The sequence below is a fragment of the Psammomys obesus genome, unplaced genomic scaffold (assembly GCF_907164565.1).
Source record: "Psammomys obesus unplaced genomic scaffold, mPsaObe1.curated_primary_1811, whole genome shotgun sequence".
NCBI classification, from domain to species: domain Eukaryota; kingdom Metazoa; phylum Chordata; class Mammalia; order Rodentia; family Muridae; genus Psammomys; species Psammomys obesus.
Genome location: NW_026585689.1, coordinates 13,519,985 through 13,534,908, shown reverse-complemented (window position 1 = coordinate 13,534,908; position 14,924 = coordinate 13,519,985). Strand labels below are relative to the sequence as shown.

Sequence of the window (14,924 nt, the reverse complement as noted above, 5' to 3'; positions counted from 1 at the left end):
GTGTCTCTGTACGTATGTGTGTCTGTGTATGTCTGTTTGTATTTGCATGTGAGTGACTGTGTGTCTTTGTATCTCTGTGAGTCTGTGAGTGAAATAAAAGAAGAAAAGGGACTAGAAGAAAAGAGAAGACTAATGCAAGGAGAGCAAATATTAAGGAAGAGGAATAAAAGGGAATATGAGGAATTAATATGCTCAAAATACATGATAAACTTGAGAGAAATTGCCTATAAAAAGACATACAATGAGCATACAGTAATAAAAAAATACCTACACACAAAACCAAAAAACTGGTTATATATTTTCAATGTGGACTATTATTCAGTTCTAAGGAAAAAGTTCAATAACAGTATTTTCTGCAAAATGAAAATGGATGGAGTGAAAATGTATAATACTGAGAAAGGTCACCCAATGTCAGAAAGAAAAAAAAAAACACATGTCCTTCCTCATATGTGAGTCCTAGCCTATAAGTTCGACATGTATATATAAGTAAACAAATATACATGTGATTATAGTATAACATGTATAACACAGAAAAGACAAGAAAGTTTAAGTATAAAAAAAGACAAAATTCTCAATAATGAGTTCACAAATACAGGGTACTTTGTATAAGTGCTTTGGATGTTTTCTCGGGATTTAGTACGTTTTACATGCTACATAAATCCTTTAATGGACAATTTCCACATAAGGGGCTGTTTCCTTACTAAGATACATGAATTTTAAATTATATTTTCAGTAAATATTTCTAAAGACTGTAGTTGTTTATAAGTACTTCTAAATTTAGCATATTTTAATCTTTAAAAAAAGAATTATGATAGCCAGGCATGATGCACAGGCCCTTAATCTCAGGACTCAGGAAGGCAGAAGCAGGAGGATTGTGAGTCCAGGACAACCTAAGCTACGTAAAGAAAGCCTGTCTCATGAACTGATTGGCCTGCTCTTTGATCACCTCACCCTGATGGGGGAAGCAGCCTTACCAGACCACAGAGGAAGACAATGCAGCCACTCCTGATGAGATCTGATAGACTAGGATCAGAAGGAAGGAGAGGACTTGGGAAGGGGCATGGGTGGAGAATGGAGAGGGAAGGTGGGATTAGGAGGGGAGGAGGGAGGTTTTTATGGGGAGATACAAAGTGAATAAAGTGTAATTAATAAAAATTAAAATTAAAAAAAGAAAGTCCATCTCAAAAAAACAAGAGAAAAACCAAAGAATTATAGTTACTTAAATCCATAGAATGTGAAGGTTATTAGAAGCACATATAAAATATCATAATTTTTGAAAACTCTGGGAAATTCAAAGAGTAATGTGCCAGGTATTTGAAAACACTGAGAAGGGTCTTTGTTTGTTTCACTGTGTATGTTATAATTCTAACTTTTGTCATTGTTGATGAATCTGACCCTGAAACACATTGCTTGGCCACAGTGGCTTTCTGGACCCTATATGCAGGCTCCCACCACCCTTATCTTCATTTTGCATGCCTGAAAAAGTCACACGTAGACCAAGTTCTGTTGCCCATTCCCTGGCTCTCTTAGACCATAGCTGCAGAGACCTTAGTAATCCTTCCTGCCTGGGTGTGGGAAAAGACCTCCCCAGGAAGCCATTTTCAACCCTGGTGTTCTAAAACCTTTTTTTTTTTAAGTATTCTGTTATCTAATGAATTTACACTCATAACCTGAATCTCTTAGTGGGTGAAATTTTGCAATCCAGGCATTTCCTAATTACCCCAGTATAAATTCTATTCTCTATCTTTAGTAGCTCTGATCTTTTTTAACTATTACAAATTACAAATGCTTTGCCTGCACCTGCCTTTGTTATAACTTCAAAGTTACTCATTTGCCAAGTTATACGTTTTTATACTTTGCTCTGCTCTCTCCAGCTATAAATCTAAGAGCAGTGAGCAGTAACCACAGATAGTATACTGCCTTGAGGGTTTCTCACTCGCACAACTTAGTTCATTACTTTTGAATTTAGCTTCACTAAGATTTTCAGTGTACAGATAGAATACAGCGATCCTTTTCTAACATGTAACCTGGATGGCTTCCAATCCAATCCCTGTTAACATCCTCAGTGAGGGATTTTGGTACCACAGAGGGAGCCAGAGATCACTGTGTTCAACAGAATAAACACTGCCTTCTCTCACTCCAGTGTGCAATATAAACTGGTGGACTTTAGAGAGGCTAAGGGAATGATGGTGATTACCAAAATCTGTGATGAGTGACAGTGGTTGAGAGATAAGTGGGTAGCAAATCATATAGGAGCAAAAAGTTCTGTTGGGCTACAGCATAGTAGACTGCGTGGAAAGATGCACTGTATGCTTCAAAATTCCGGGAAAGGTTTTGACTGTTTTCACTATAAAGAAATACCAAAGGTTTAAGGAAATAGATATTTTATATATTGAAACATCAACAGTACTGAAGCATCACATAGTACCCAATATGTATGTAGTATTTATGTACAATTATTAAAATATTACATTAAAAAGGAATTAAAATTTCATGTATGTATGCAAAATAACTTAAGATTCAAAGTCACTGAGGATGAGTTATGTTTGGGAGAAATTCTGATACTTACCAGGCAACATTTTAAAAGTAAAACAGTTTTCCCAATTTTCGTAGTTATCCTGTGAATAAAATCAATAATTTAATATATTACATCTTTTTAGATTTATATTATCCATATCTGTGGAAAGCATTACATGGATAAGAAAATTATTTCAGTTATTATCAAACCCAGAGGAGATTATAATTGTAATTCACTATCTATAAAACAGGCAGGGAGGAAGAATAGATTAAATAAATGGCTCAAGAAGTGCTGAATTGCATGTGAGCAGAAAAAAATTACCAGCACTCTGTCAATCCAAGTTATCACTGCAAGTTTATAACCTGGTAGACAAAATATAGACATGATCGAATGTTTAAATAAACTAGAATGATTTAAATCTGTAATAGAGTTCTAGGGTTGTTGAGATTTGTTTCGATTCTTCATTTTACTGGCTGCACATTAGAAATTGCTGAACTGATTCAAAACACCTCATCCAGCACAGGCTCATTACTTATATAAAAATGGCAAATTTCTCTAATCCCTTTTATCACAAATCTTCTCTGAAGAAAATCTATTTCACCACCGAATAATTCCACTGAGATCTATATGAGAAATTTAAAGAATATCTTTGTTTTCTTTTCTTTAATACCATCATGAAAAGAGTTGAATATCAAAGTCATTATCAAAGTCATTGTAGGTGTTAAGAAGTATTTTAATATATAGACATATATATATAATCAAGTCTATACATATATGTGAATGAAAGAGAATATTTATTGTTGTCTATAATAGAAAAAGATGATAAAGGAATCTTGAAATTATCTTCAGAATATAAATAAGTGATTTCTCAGATTTGAATTCTTATGTAGCTAAGACAATATCTGCCTATTTAGAGTTTTGCAATCCTAAAAAATAACTTTGGGTGGTTTGGGAGAGTTAACATCAAATTGATGGACTGTACGTAAATTAAGTGGTAGTTTTGAGAACTGGCTGAGTTTAAAGCATCCTGGAGTTTGCTCATTGTCTTTAGCACAATTCAGTCACTAGGGTGATGCCATGACATGAGGCATTTGGTGCAGCAGACTAAAATTTACCAAAGGAAATAAGCTCAGATACTTTTGAAAAATTAGAAGGCATCAATTACTTCCAAGTATATCTTTTAGAAGCACTCACTCTTAGAATATATGTGATTTACATATGTAATTGTGCATATTGGGAAAAAAAGACAAAAAAGAATGATTACCAAAATGCTTCCCTCACCTAAAACAGAAATAAAGAATAGCATCTAAATTTTATACATTCCCTTATTCCTACGTATTTTTTGTCATAAATGTGATAAGAGCCCACAAGTTTACCTTTAATTGTCACACTATAGCTACATATTCCCTATAGAAAACTACTAAGAAAGAAATTACAGATTAAATCCTAACAGTAGTCTGAAGGAAAAAAAAAGAAAAAAGAAAAAAAAACAATCTCCACTGACAGTGCTGCATAAAGTGCAAAAAAAGACTGGCCCAAATGGAGTTTGTGATTCATAAAAAACTGGAGGAATCATCATCTAATTCTTTATTTTCCTTAGTAAGAAGTTAAACGTGTCACTGGTAGATTTTAAGAGTACCAAAAGTACCTCCAAAAGAGTTATAGACAGAAACAAGCCCAGAGTTCTTTGTGTTCACAGGGCTAAGAATCTTGCCGAAACAACTCAGTGTTGATTTTGGAAGGATAATGACACCGCTAAGAAAACATGAGTTGATTTTATGAAGTACATAGTACTCTCCTATCTATAGGAAGTGAGCTTGAGAAACCCAGTGAATGAGGATACAAGCCTCTACAGGAAAAAGGGAAAACAAAACAATTTGAAAAAGGCCAAGCATAGCATGTTGTAGCATACAGAATATCAGTGATGGGAGTCTGTGGGAAATAGCAGCACAAAACCTAGCAAGGATATGCAGTGTTTAAATTCTGGAAGTAGGAGGTGTACTCTGTGGTAGTATTGCAGAGAGGAGCAAGTTAAGAAATAACTCTGACACGTGAAAACCAAAGTGAGAAATAGAAGGCAGAAGCAAAATGGAACAAGTGAAAATGACAGACAGCTGGTAGAGCTAAGGGTAGCAAGGCATGTTAGGAAAATGGCACCCTTCATTGGAGGGAATGGTTGAACAGACTAGACTGAGAGCTATCATCTCTTCTGAGATGCAACTATACCATAAAGGTTCAAAAATCCAAAGCACCAAACAGGACGCCTAAGATTGCCACTTAGTAGATTTGGGCTCAAGAAATACTGTTTACCTTTCTAATCTTCATTTCCTTATCTGTGTAATGGGGATGAAACAATACAAGGAAGTGTTTACAAGCTCTTTAATTCAAACAAGACTCACACTATTGAGGAATAGATACTTAAAAATAAACACTTGACAGCAATAGTCGAGATAGTACAGATCTGAAGATACAGAGTGGGAATAATCAGGGCACGGAGAGAAGTGATGCAACATTCCTCCTTAACACCCATCACCCACTTCCGTTCTAACTTGATTTATTCGCTCAGAATTTGGTGTTCAGGTACAAAGCTGGCTTCTTTATTTTACCCACTTTCTTACCTAAGTGTTGGCCTTAGATTTTTAGCTCTGGAATCCCTAAAACCAATGGACAAATAAAAGACAAAATGACAAATTTTCGGGTTCCAAACCAGATCTTCTTGATCCTGGTCTATGAGAGCACTGACAGTTCTTCTCACCTCTATATTTGCTGATAAAGTTCCTTCTTCATATGGGTAAGATTAATAGCGTTGAGGGGCATTATAGAACAAAAGTTAATATTCTCTCCAAATGAAAAAATTCCTTAGATTTGAATTCTGTGCATGATAAATTTGGAGCTTTATTGCACCTTTTAACCTTTCGCTCATCTTTCTTTAAAATATATATTCAAATGTAAAATCTAGCATTTGCATACATTGAAGCAATTTATGATGGCTACCCTTTCTAACCTTCGAGGCTGTCAGTTCAGAAAAAAAGGCTTGAATTATGAGTCCAACATTTTCATCATTGGCACTGGCACAGTTTCTTTCCAGATCATTTTTGTGTCACAAAAATAGCCAGGTGCCGTTCACATTGAATGAATCATCAAGAGTTCTAATAAGAAATAAAAAAATGTATAAAGAAAGAGTAAGCATTGATAGATTCCTATTTCAGGTAAGGATCATTTTCCGCTCAGTTGAAAATTTACCTTTTAAACATGTGCAATTGAAAGAAGTAAATGTGTTCCCTTCTTTGAAACAAATCAAAGTTATTTATGTCAAATACTCTACCTAATAGAGACTTATTGGAAACTATAACAATTGATGTGATAAAAGGAGAAACAAATGATGCTCGCTTTCTGATCCCTGCTTCTGCACTAGACAACAAGTCAGAGTTACCTGTTTCTCATGCACTGCCATTGTCCTGCCGATCAAATCTGTGTCCAATAAAGAGATAATCAGGCATGCGTACAGATCCTACCCAGCGCACAACATTTATCAATCTACTGAAAATTATTCTGCTTGGAATCCCTTAAAAGTGGTTTATAGCAGGTCTTTTATAAGTGCTCAAATAGGGATTTATGAATTGCGCCTTTCTGCTTTGATTTAGAAATAATTTTAGAACTGCCCACTCTAGTGTAAGTCGGGAAAAAAGTGCTACAACATCATGGAAGCTGTGCCAAACTGCAAGAAAACATCAGTGACTGCTTAAGCCATGACGGGAGCATGTCGGTTTTTATTTGTGGAAAAACTAGAACACGATAGGAACATAGTCTATATAAGCAATAACATTAATAAAAACATGTTCAATTCCTTTGTAACTCAGATTGTAATCCATGTCCCTTTAATGAACTCAAAAACAAATAATTCTATAGAGATACAGAAAGTTGAATATATGAGCAAACTTTCATAGAAAAGGTTGAAAATTTAAGTTCATCTTTTTAAAATACAAATAACTTAGGTACTGCAGCTGGAAAAGCCTACGGCAGCATATCTCTCTGCAACAGCTCTAATCAGGTGTGTCTCTTGCTTTCTTGCAGGCCGACCAGTAATGATCGTGGTAGAGTACATGGAGAATGGATCCCTAGACTCCTTTTTGCGGGTGAGGTGCTCTTTTCTGATGCTATTTAAATAGCTATTCTGAGATCTAGACTTGAGATCATTTATCATGAATTAATTTTTGCATAATGTTGTGCAAGGGTTTTCTGTGGAGAATAGCAGCATTTTTTCTGGGTTCATTTCTCTGATTCTGTGATGCATTAACACATTACTGAGGGGATAGGGTATACACATAGAATTATAATTGATTTCACATATAAATATGCTTGACATGTATTATATATACATATATATCAAATGATTCTACTCTGAGTAAAGAAGTAAAAAATAAAACTCAACTGCCATTCACAACTATTCATGAAGGCATATCTCACTTGACAACTTAGTATATTTTGTAGATTTTCTAAAGTGCTGGGCCTTTACATTACTGTACATTTACCAAAATTCTGCCAAATTTGTCCCTCATGTTCATTTGACTATTTAAAGTACAAAAGAAAGAATAAGATTCCCTCAGCAGTGTTGTATTTAAAAACAAAAAAACTTAAAACTCATTCCGGTTTAGAGGACTTCACATGACTACATAGGGCAACAAAAGAAAGAAAGAAAATAATATCGTAACATTATTTTTTAAAGTGTATTCATCACGTGTTAAGATTTAAAGCACCACAAGAAGTTTGGAAAATCTACACTAATAGTGAAAAATAAAATAAAAATATTCACTGCATTAAATGTTTCTAATTCCCAGAAAAGGTGACATGTTTGCACACCAGTGTACTCTTTAATATAAGAATTATCTGTGCTTATTAAATGGCTAAGTTTTTCCATTTGAAATGTGTTGTCTTTCTTTTTATTTTCACCTCATTTTTGTTCTGTGCTACTTGTACATTTTTTTATTTGCGACTAGTCTATCTGCTATGATCTCATTTCCACGTGTTTTGCTTGATTCCTAGTCTCTTCCAACTGCTTTCAATGTTGGTGGGAAATATATATATGTAAATATGTATGTATGTATGTATGTATGTATGTATGTATGTATGTATGTATGTATACTGTGACTTGACTTGATGTCCAGATTCAATTACTGAAGCCGAATTCAGCAATATCTTTGGGTTGTAATAAATAGAAACTACTTCCACAGCACACACTCTGAACCAAGCGTGCTCTTTAAGGCAAAATGAAATTCATAGTTTGGAGACATGAAATGCTTGTTCCCTATTGTGTCCATTTCAGAATGTTCTGTTTTATAACTTATGTTCATTTACCTGTACATGCCCTTTTAGAAAACTTTATTTAGGCCACCTACAGTGCTTGAAATATATGTACACTTATATCTTTACATTATTTTTATTCAATATCAGATATGTATAAATATCAGATATGTATCTGATATTTATCAGATACATATCAAAGTGATTCTTATCTAATAATGTGTGGCATAGGTTGGCTTTACATTTTTTTTGTAATAACTACTGAAATCAAATATAACAGCAAATAATGTATCAGATATTCAATTTAAATTACTGTTAAAAATTGGATCAACTGTTTAGTTAAAATAAAAAAGACCAGAGGGCCTGCAGTGACAGATACTCCAAACAAGGACCAAACATGGAGAGGACCTACACCTCCTGTTCAGAGGAAGCCCATAGGCTGCATAGTTTCCAAGTGAGTTCCTAGTAAGGGTACAGGGGCTGTGACATGAACTCGGTTGCCAGCTTGTTGATTACCTCTCCCTGGTGGGTGCAGCCTTGCCAGGCCACAGAGGAAGATGATGTAGCCAGCCTTGATGAGACCTGATAGGCTAGGGTCAGATAGAAGGGGAGGACCTCCCCCATCAGAGGACTAGGGAAAATGCACATGGGGAGAATAGGGAGAGTGGGAGGGGAATGGGAGGAGATGAGGGAGGGGGTTGCAGTGGGGATACAAAGTGAATAAATTAAAATAAATAAATAAATATTTAAAAATTATGTAAAAATGATAGTTTCAAATATGCTTTTTATTCTATTGAACCAGATATAAATTATAATATGATACAATAAAACAAAAATTAAAAGATATGAATATCCTATATCATTAGCATTTTCCAGCTCTAATTATGCACCATATAGGTGCCTGACAGTGTAGGAAGAAGCAATGGTTTAATTGGTTATGGCACCATTACTACTGTGAGACTTTTGGATGTCTGTGTCTGTTAACTTCAGCTCTGCCTCATACTGGCACTGGGTCCTTAGACATACTGACTCATTTCCTGGGTGTTTTCACATTCATCTGTATAATGGCATGGTGAATAGTACCTACTTCCTACGGTTGCTAAAATAAATAAATAAATAAATAAAAATAACTTTATTGACTATTGTATAGTTTATAAGAAAAGATCCGAACATAAGTGTTCATGACTCTAAAAGTTTTTCTACACTAATGTCCCCTTATTAAATTTATATGTATTTGCTTCTCCTTATAAGTCATTGCCAACTCTGCTTGTGGAGGGTGTCACCTCCCCACATGCATGTTGTTCTAACAAAAATATTATATCATTGAAATATCCAAAGAACTATAAAAGCTTTAGAATTCAAATAACCCATCTGATGCATGGACTAATGAAATGAAGATAAGCTTCTCAAAATTTGAATTACCAATGGCCAATAAACATATCATCTCTATCCACTGAAGAAATTTAAATAAAAACTGCCTACTGCCTTGAGATCCCATGTCACTCTGGTCATCACAGCATTCATCAAGAAAACAAATAGCAAGTGATGGGAAGGGACAGAAGGGGACAGCTCATACCCTGCTGGTGTGAACGTAAACTCATCCGGTCACTATGGAAATCAGTATGAAGTTAATAAAAAACCTCAAAATAGAGCCACCACTGACCCACTATGTCACCCTGTACATACCACCTATGTACTTATCTGAAGGACTCCAACTCAGTCCAGCACCGAAATGTTTCCACATTGGTGTATATTGCAGCACGAGTCAAAACAGCTCAGTGATAAAACCAGCCTGTGTGTCTGTCAACAGTGGAATAGCTACAATGTGCTGTGTATAGGCAGTAGAGCTTTTTCCATCATAGACAAGAATGAATTTCAAAAAATTGGATACAACTTAAAATAGTCATATTAAGCTACTTGTCATCTCAGAATGACAAATATCACATTTTTCTCTCATAGGGTATTTTAGTCACTGTTACTTTGCTGTGAAAAAGAAAAATGCCACAACCAAGGCAACCATTATAAGAGAAAGCATTTAATTGGTGGCTTTGCTTACAGTTTCAGAGGCTTAGTCCATTAGCATCATGGCAGGAAGTCTGGTGTCAAGCAAGCAGGCATTGGAATAGTAGCTGACAACTATATCCGGATCCGTAAGCTGAGAAAGAGCTAGATAATATGGGCTTGGCATGGGCTTTTGACACCTCAAAGGCCATGTGCTTCGATACACTACCTCCCAAAAGGCCACACCTTATAATTCTTCAAATCCTTTCAAATAACGCCGCTATTTGGTGAATAAACATTCAAATATATGAGCCTATGGGGGACATTATTATTCAAACATATGTGTCCTAGATTCTATATAGATGCATAAAGTCATATCTGTATATGGGACATAAAAGTCAAGATGAAGCTGTCTAGGGGAAAATGGAACTGATGGGAGAAGAGGGGGAAAGGAGAGGGCCAGGGTGATTATGGGGGTGACATCTCAGTGTACCTTATACACATGGAAGAAAGTGTTCTTATATAACCTAGTACTGGTTACAATGAATAAATGCCAATGGGGAGACTAATTATTAATTTTAAGATAGCAAATTATAGATGTGGATTCATAAACACAAATGTCTTTTAAAATAAACATTAGTGATACTTTTAAAAGTCTATGAGCATGATAGGTCATATTTTTCAATTTCAGCAACTCAGAATCTGAGGCAGGAGGACTACCTATAGTTAAAGGCCAGTCAGGGCTACATAGGGCTACATAGTTAGCCCTTGTCTCAAAAATATATTGAAAAAATGCAAAAGGATGACAATAAGAATGAAGAAAACTGCAGCCACTAACATCTGACCCATTTTTAGCATCCTGTTCCCTTTGTGATCATAACCCTTCTCTTCCAAGAGCTCAAAGAGTACCATATAAACTCATGCCAATGGCAGGCACTCAATTCTCCTTGCCAACCACAAATAAAACATATAAGTATATATAGCCCATAAATTCTGAAAAGCTAAGTCATTTTTTCAACTACTGCTTTAGAATTTGATCACTGCAGCCTCTGTGAGCCCAGAAAGCAGGCAGTAGCTGAGTGCACTGAGTGGTGGAGGAGCCAGACATGGCTCATTAATAGCCCTCTGTGCTTACTGGAGGCAGAAACATTTCCCTTTGGTCTCCCACACTGTCTGAAAATCACTTCAATTTGCTATTTTATTATGAAGGAGTTGTAGCACAACTAAATACAAGATTGCATCCCACTTCCAGTGCTGGTGGCTGGCTGGTGGTGATATTACTTCAAATTCATAAATCTAATGCTATTTGGGTCCTTGTGGACATTTTTCCAGATATATATTACCAGTGGGGACGCACAGCCAAGAGTTCAGGTGTGTGTGTGAAGAAAAGAGTATCGGGTGTGTGTGTAACTACATGTGCTTTTGGTTTAAAAGCACAATGCATGGCAGCTTAGGGAGGAAGTCCTAAAGTTGCCTACCCAGAAGCATGACATCACAGACATGTTGGGTTTTCTGACTTTCTCAGTGGAATACACTGGTGAGAACTAAGTGTAATCTTAACCACAATCCCTACAGTTTCTCAGTGACACAGATGAATCTCAAAAATATATTTTGTAGTACTTGAATACTGTCAGTCTCTGAATCTTACAACTTCCATTTTATAACATGGGGGGAGCATCCCTGTCATATACGTAAAACATAATTTCACAGCAGACTTCCTAGTCCTCTGGCCATTTCAATCTTCCTGGGCCCTCTTCCACTAGGTTCCCTGAGTTGTAGGGGTAGGAGTTGCATTGTGTATGTGTCAACTGGGCCTGAGTACCTCATGTCAGTGGTTCTCTGTATTTATCCAATCATGGATTTCTATAACATGTTCCATCTGTTGCAAAATGAAGCTTCTCTGATGTGGGATGGGAGCTACGTTTACCTGTACATGTAAGGATAAGTATTTAAAAATGCATTTAAATTCATACTGGTTTTGGAAAGCATCAGTATTAGATGTTTCTCTAAGATTCATGCTCTCACTAGCCACAAACAGTTGGCTAGGTTTACAGAAGTAACCATGGTTTCCTTCCTGTTGAGTGAGCTGTAAGTCCATTTAGGCAGCTGTTGGTTAAGCTGTCTAAGATTTAGGTACCACGATTGTGCCTTCAGTGCAATGTCTGGTCGTGCTAGTTATGGTTGAAGTTCATAGGCATCCCAGCTGGTTAGACTACTGGTTGCTTTCCTCCCTTAGCTTGCCATCACCTTCTAGGACTACAAAAGCCAGTCCTTGAGCAGGCGGCCTTGAGGGCAGATCCACCTCTAATCCTCTGAGTCCTTCATCAGGAGGACATAGTGTCTACAGAGACAAAAACTCACCTTCAGTTTCTGGGAGGCAACCAGGACAACAGAAATAGCTTATATTGTTTTGAAAACCTGTTGGAGTCACTGGAACAACAACTTGGAAAAGGGTTTCCCATGCTTACTACTGGGACTTTTGTTAGTCTATGTATGGCTCTTAGGGAAGCATTATTACACCAAGTGGCATGATATAAATTTATATAATACATATATTCTTCATTTTAAGTATAAATACTTGTGTGTATTGTATGCTATTTTAGGTGAATATAAAATAATGTGATTGAAAACCAGGGTCTTTCAGCCAGTTATAGCTACTTATCTCAGCTCCTGGTAAGTTTATTAACTATTTTATACTATTAAATATAAGTGAGATATATATATATATGTACATATATGTATATATATATATATATGTACATACATAAGAAATACATCCTGCAGATAATGCAATACCAGGAATATGAAATAGTATTCTTATATGTCTCAGAACATATTGCTAAAAATAATTTTTTCTAATTAATCCCTTCCCTTCTTTTAATCAATGGATTTTTTTCTACCATTAAAAGGACCTAGATATACCTCAGGAATATGAGTATTTAATAATACATATGCACTCATATCAGCATTTCAAAAGCAATGTGAGTCATTTGAAGTGCTCCTTGAACAAATGCAAAGCAAATATTAATTTAAAAAATTAAAGGGAGCTTTTAAATATTCATGTTCTCAAATTATAAATCTAGTAAAGATGGCATTTTACCTTATGCTTGTTATTTATTAATAATGAGAGCTGAATTTTATTAGCATGCTTTTCTGAAAATTGTATGTGTCTGATTATAGTCATGCAGAGGCACAAGAATGAAATTAATCTGCATTGCCATCATTTTGTGTTCAACAGTGAAAAAAACCACACTTACTCACTAATAATGTCTCAAACCATAAAAGTTATAGTTGAATCTCATCTTAATTAATTTTAAGAGGAAATAGGTGAAACTTCATGCAGAACAATGTTATTATTTAACTTGTCTATTCCCACTTAGCAATAAAACAGATCTAAAATTTCCATGACAATAATTATTTAGTTATGGAAAGCATGGTGTACTAAAACCTATACAAGGCTGGCTTGACTTTCTGGTTCCTTTTACTTTCTTTTAGTTGGAATAGATCTTTCCTTTCTTAGCCTTCTTTGACATCTTAAGTCCCTGTGTGACTTTATATATTTTTCAATTTATACAAAATCATGGATATCACTGACACTTCTTACTTGAATTTTTTGTTTGCTAATTAATTGTTAAAATATCAATAGCTAATAGCCCAAAATTATCTCATAAAAAATTTAGTGTTGTAGTGCGTAGTATTATTTATCCTGTTACTATGAAATTAGGCCTTTATTAGTCTGGAATTTATTTCTTCTTTTACATGTAAGAATTTTGTTGATTATTTTAACTTTTCTGGGAATTTTGTAGCAGAGTACTGTAATACTCTAATATGTCATTTCCACTTTCCTTTCCCCTCTCCAACTCCTCCTGAGTCATCTACATTCCCTCTTGAATTCATGACCTCTTCTGTAATTATTACTTTGAAATATTTATTCGCACATGGGACCCACTGAACCCAATCATTGTTTCCCATGAGTACATGTGTTAGGGCTGATTGCTTAAGGTTGGGGAAAACTATCAGCCAGTTCATTCTCAGAGAAATCTAATCCTCCCCACCTCAGCAGCCACTGACTACCTGTAACTCTTCTTCTAGAAGTTTTGCATTGTGGGAAATCTTCCCATCTGTACTGACACATTGACTGGTGTGGTATTGTACGTGTCGTGGACAGACAGCCATATTATGGAAAATTCATAGTTACAATGTCTCTTTCAAGTCTGGCAGACACTATTGTGGGGCATCTATCCTGGTCTTCTGAATTTTATAATCTCTTGCCTCCCTCTTCCAGGCTGTTTCTTCAGCCTTAGGTGTAGGATTTGTATTATAGATGTCCCCAGTTGCACTGGGAACCACACAGACACTTATTTTCTATATTTTGACTAGTTATGGATCGCTGTATCAGCCTCCATCTGTTGAACAAAAAAGGCTTTTGTGATAAAGGGTGAAAGCTGCACTTATCTGTGGGCATTTAGGATAAGAATTTAGAATACAGTTGAAAGCTATAGTCATTTGACAATATAACAGTCGTAGGTTCTCCTCTGCAGTAATGATCTCTTCAGCCTTCTTATAAGGGTCTACAGAAAAAGACATTAGTTCTCTAATCCCAGGTAGGCCTTAGGTCCAGTTAGATGGCCCTTTGGTTACCCATAAAACATCGGCCACTATTGCACCATTGAAAATATCCTGGCAGGTTGGTCACTGTTGTGGCCCAGAGGCTTTCAGCTGTATAGGACTGTGACCACCTTACCTTTAGCTGCTTGCATACTACTTTCTGATACTATAATAACTGGCTTTCCAGGATGAAGATCCTAGGTCATTATCAGCTGCTTTCTCCAATTTTTCTGACAAAAATATGCGATGTCTAAGGAAATAGGGTTTGATCTCAGTTTACAGGAGTAACTCAGGGCAATAGCAGGATTCTGTATTGTTTTAGGGACTCCCCTGATCAACACTTTGAAGGAAGGTATCTTTTGCCGGGCATTGGTATTTTTGTTAGATACTGTATGGCTCCAGAGGAGAACATTATCTCTTCATGGGTAATAACTGCAGTATTGTATATACGTGTGTGTGTGTGTGTGTGTGTGTGTGTGTGTGTGTGTGTGTGTGT

General features: G+C 35.8%; 1 protein-coding gene across 2 annotated transcripts in view; it reads left to right on the top strand.

The window, feature by feature from the left end:
* The window catches only part of Epha6 (EPH receptor A6), a 979,971-nt gene that overhangs the window by 830,759 nt on the left and 134,288 nt on the right, over positions 1 to 14,924 (top strand). For both annotated transcript variants that reach the window (XM_055594395.1, XM_055594404.1), the window contains one exon: positions 6,593 to 6,654. In XM_055594395.1, the coding sequence (XP_055450370.1) occupies positions 6,593 to 6,654 (62 nt within the window). The remainder of the gene's footprint in view (positions 1 to 6,592; positions 6,655 to 14,924) is intronic.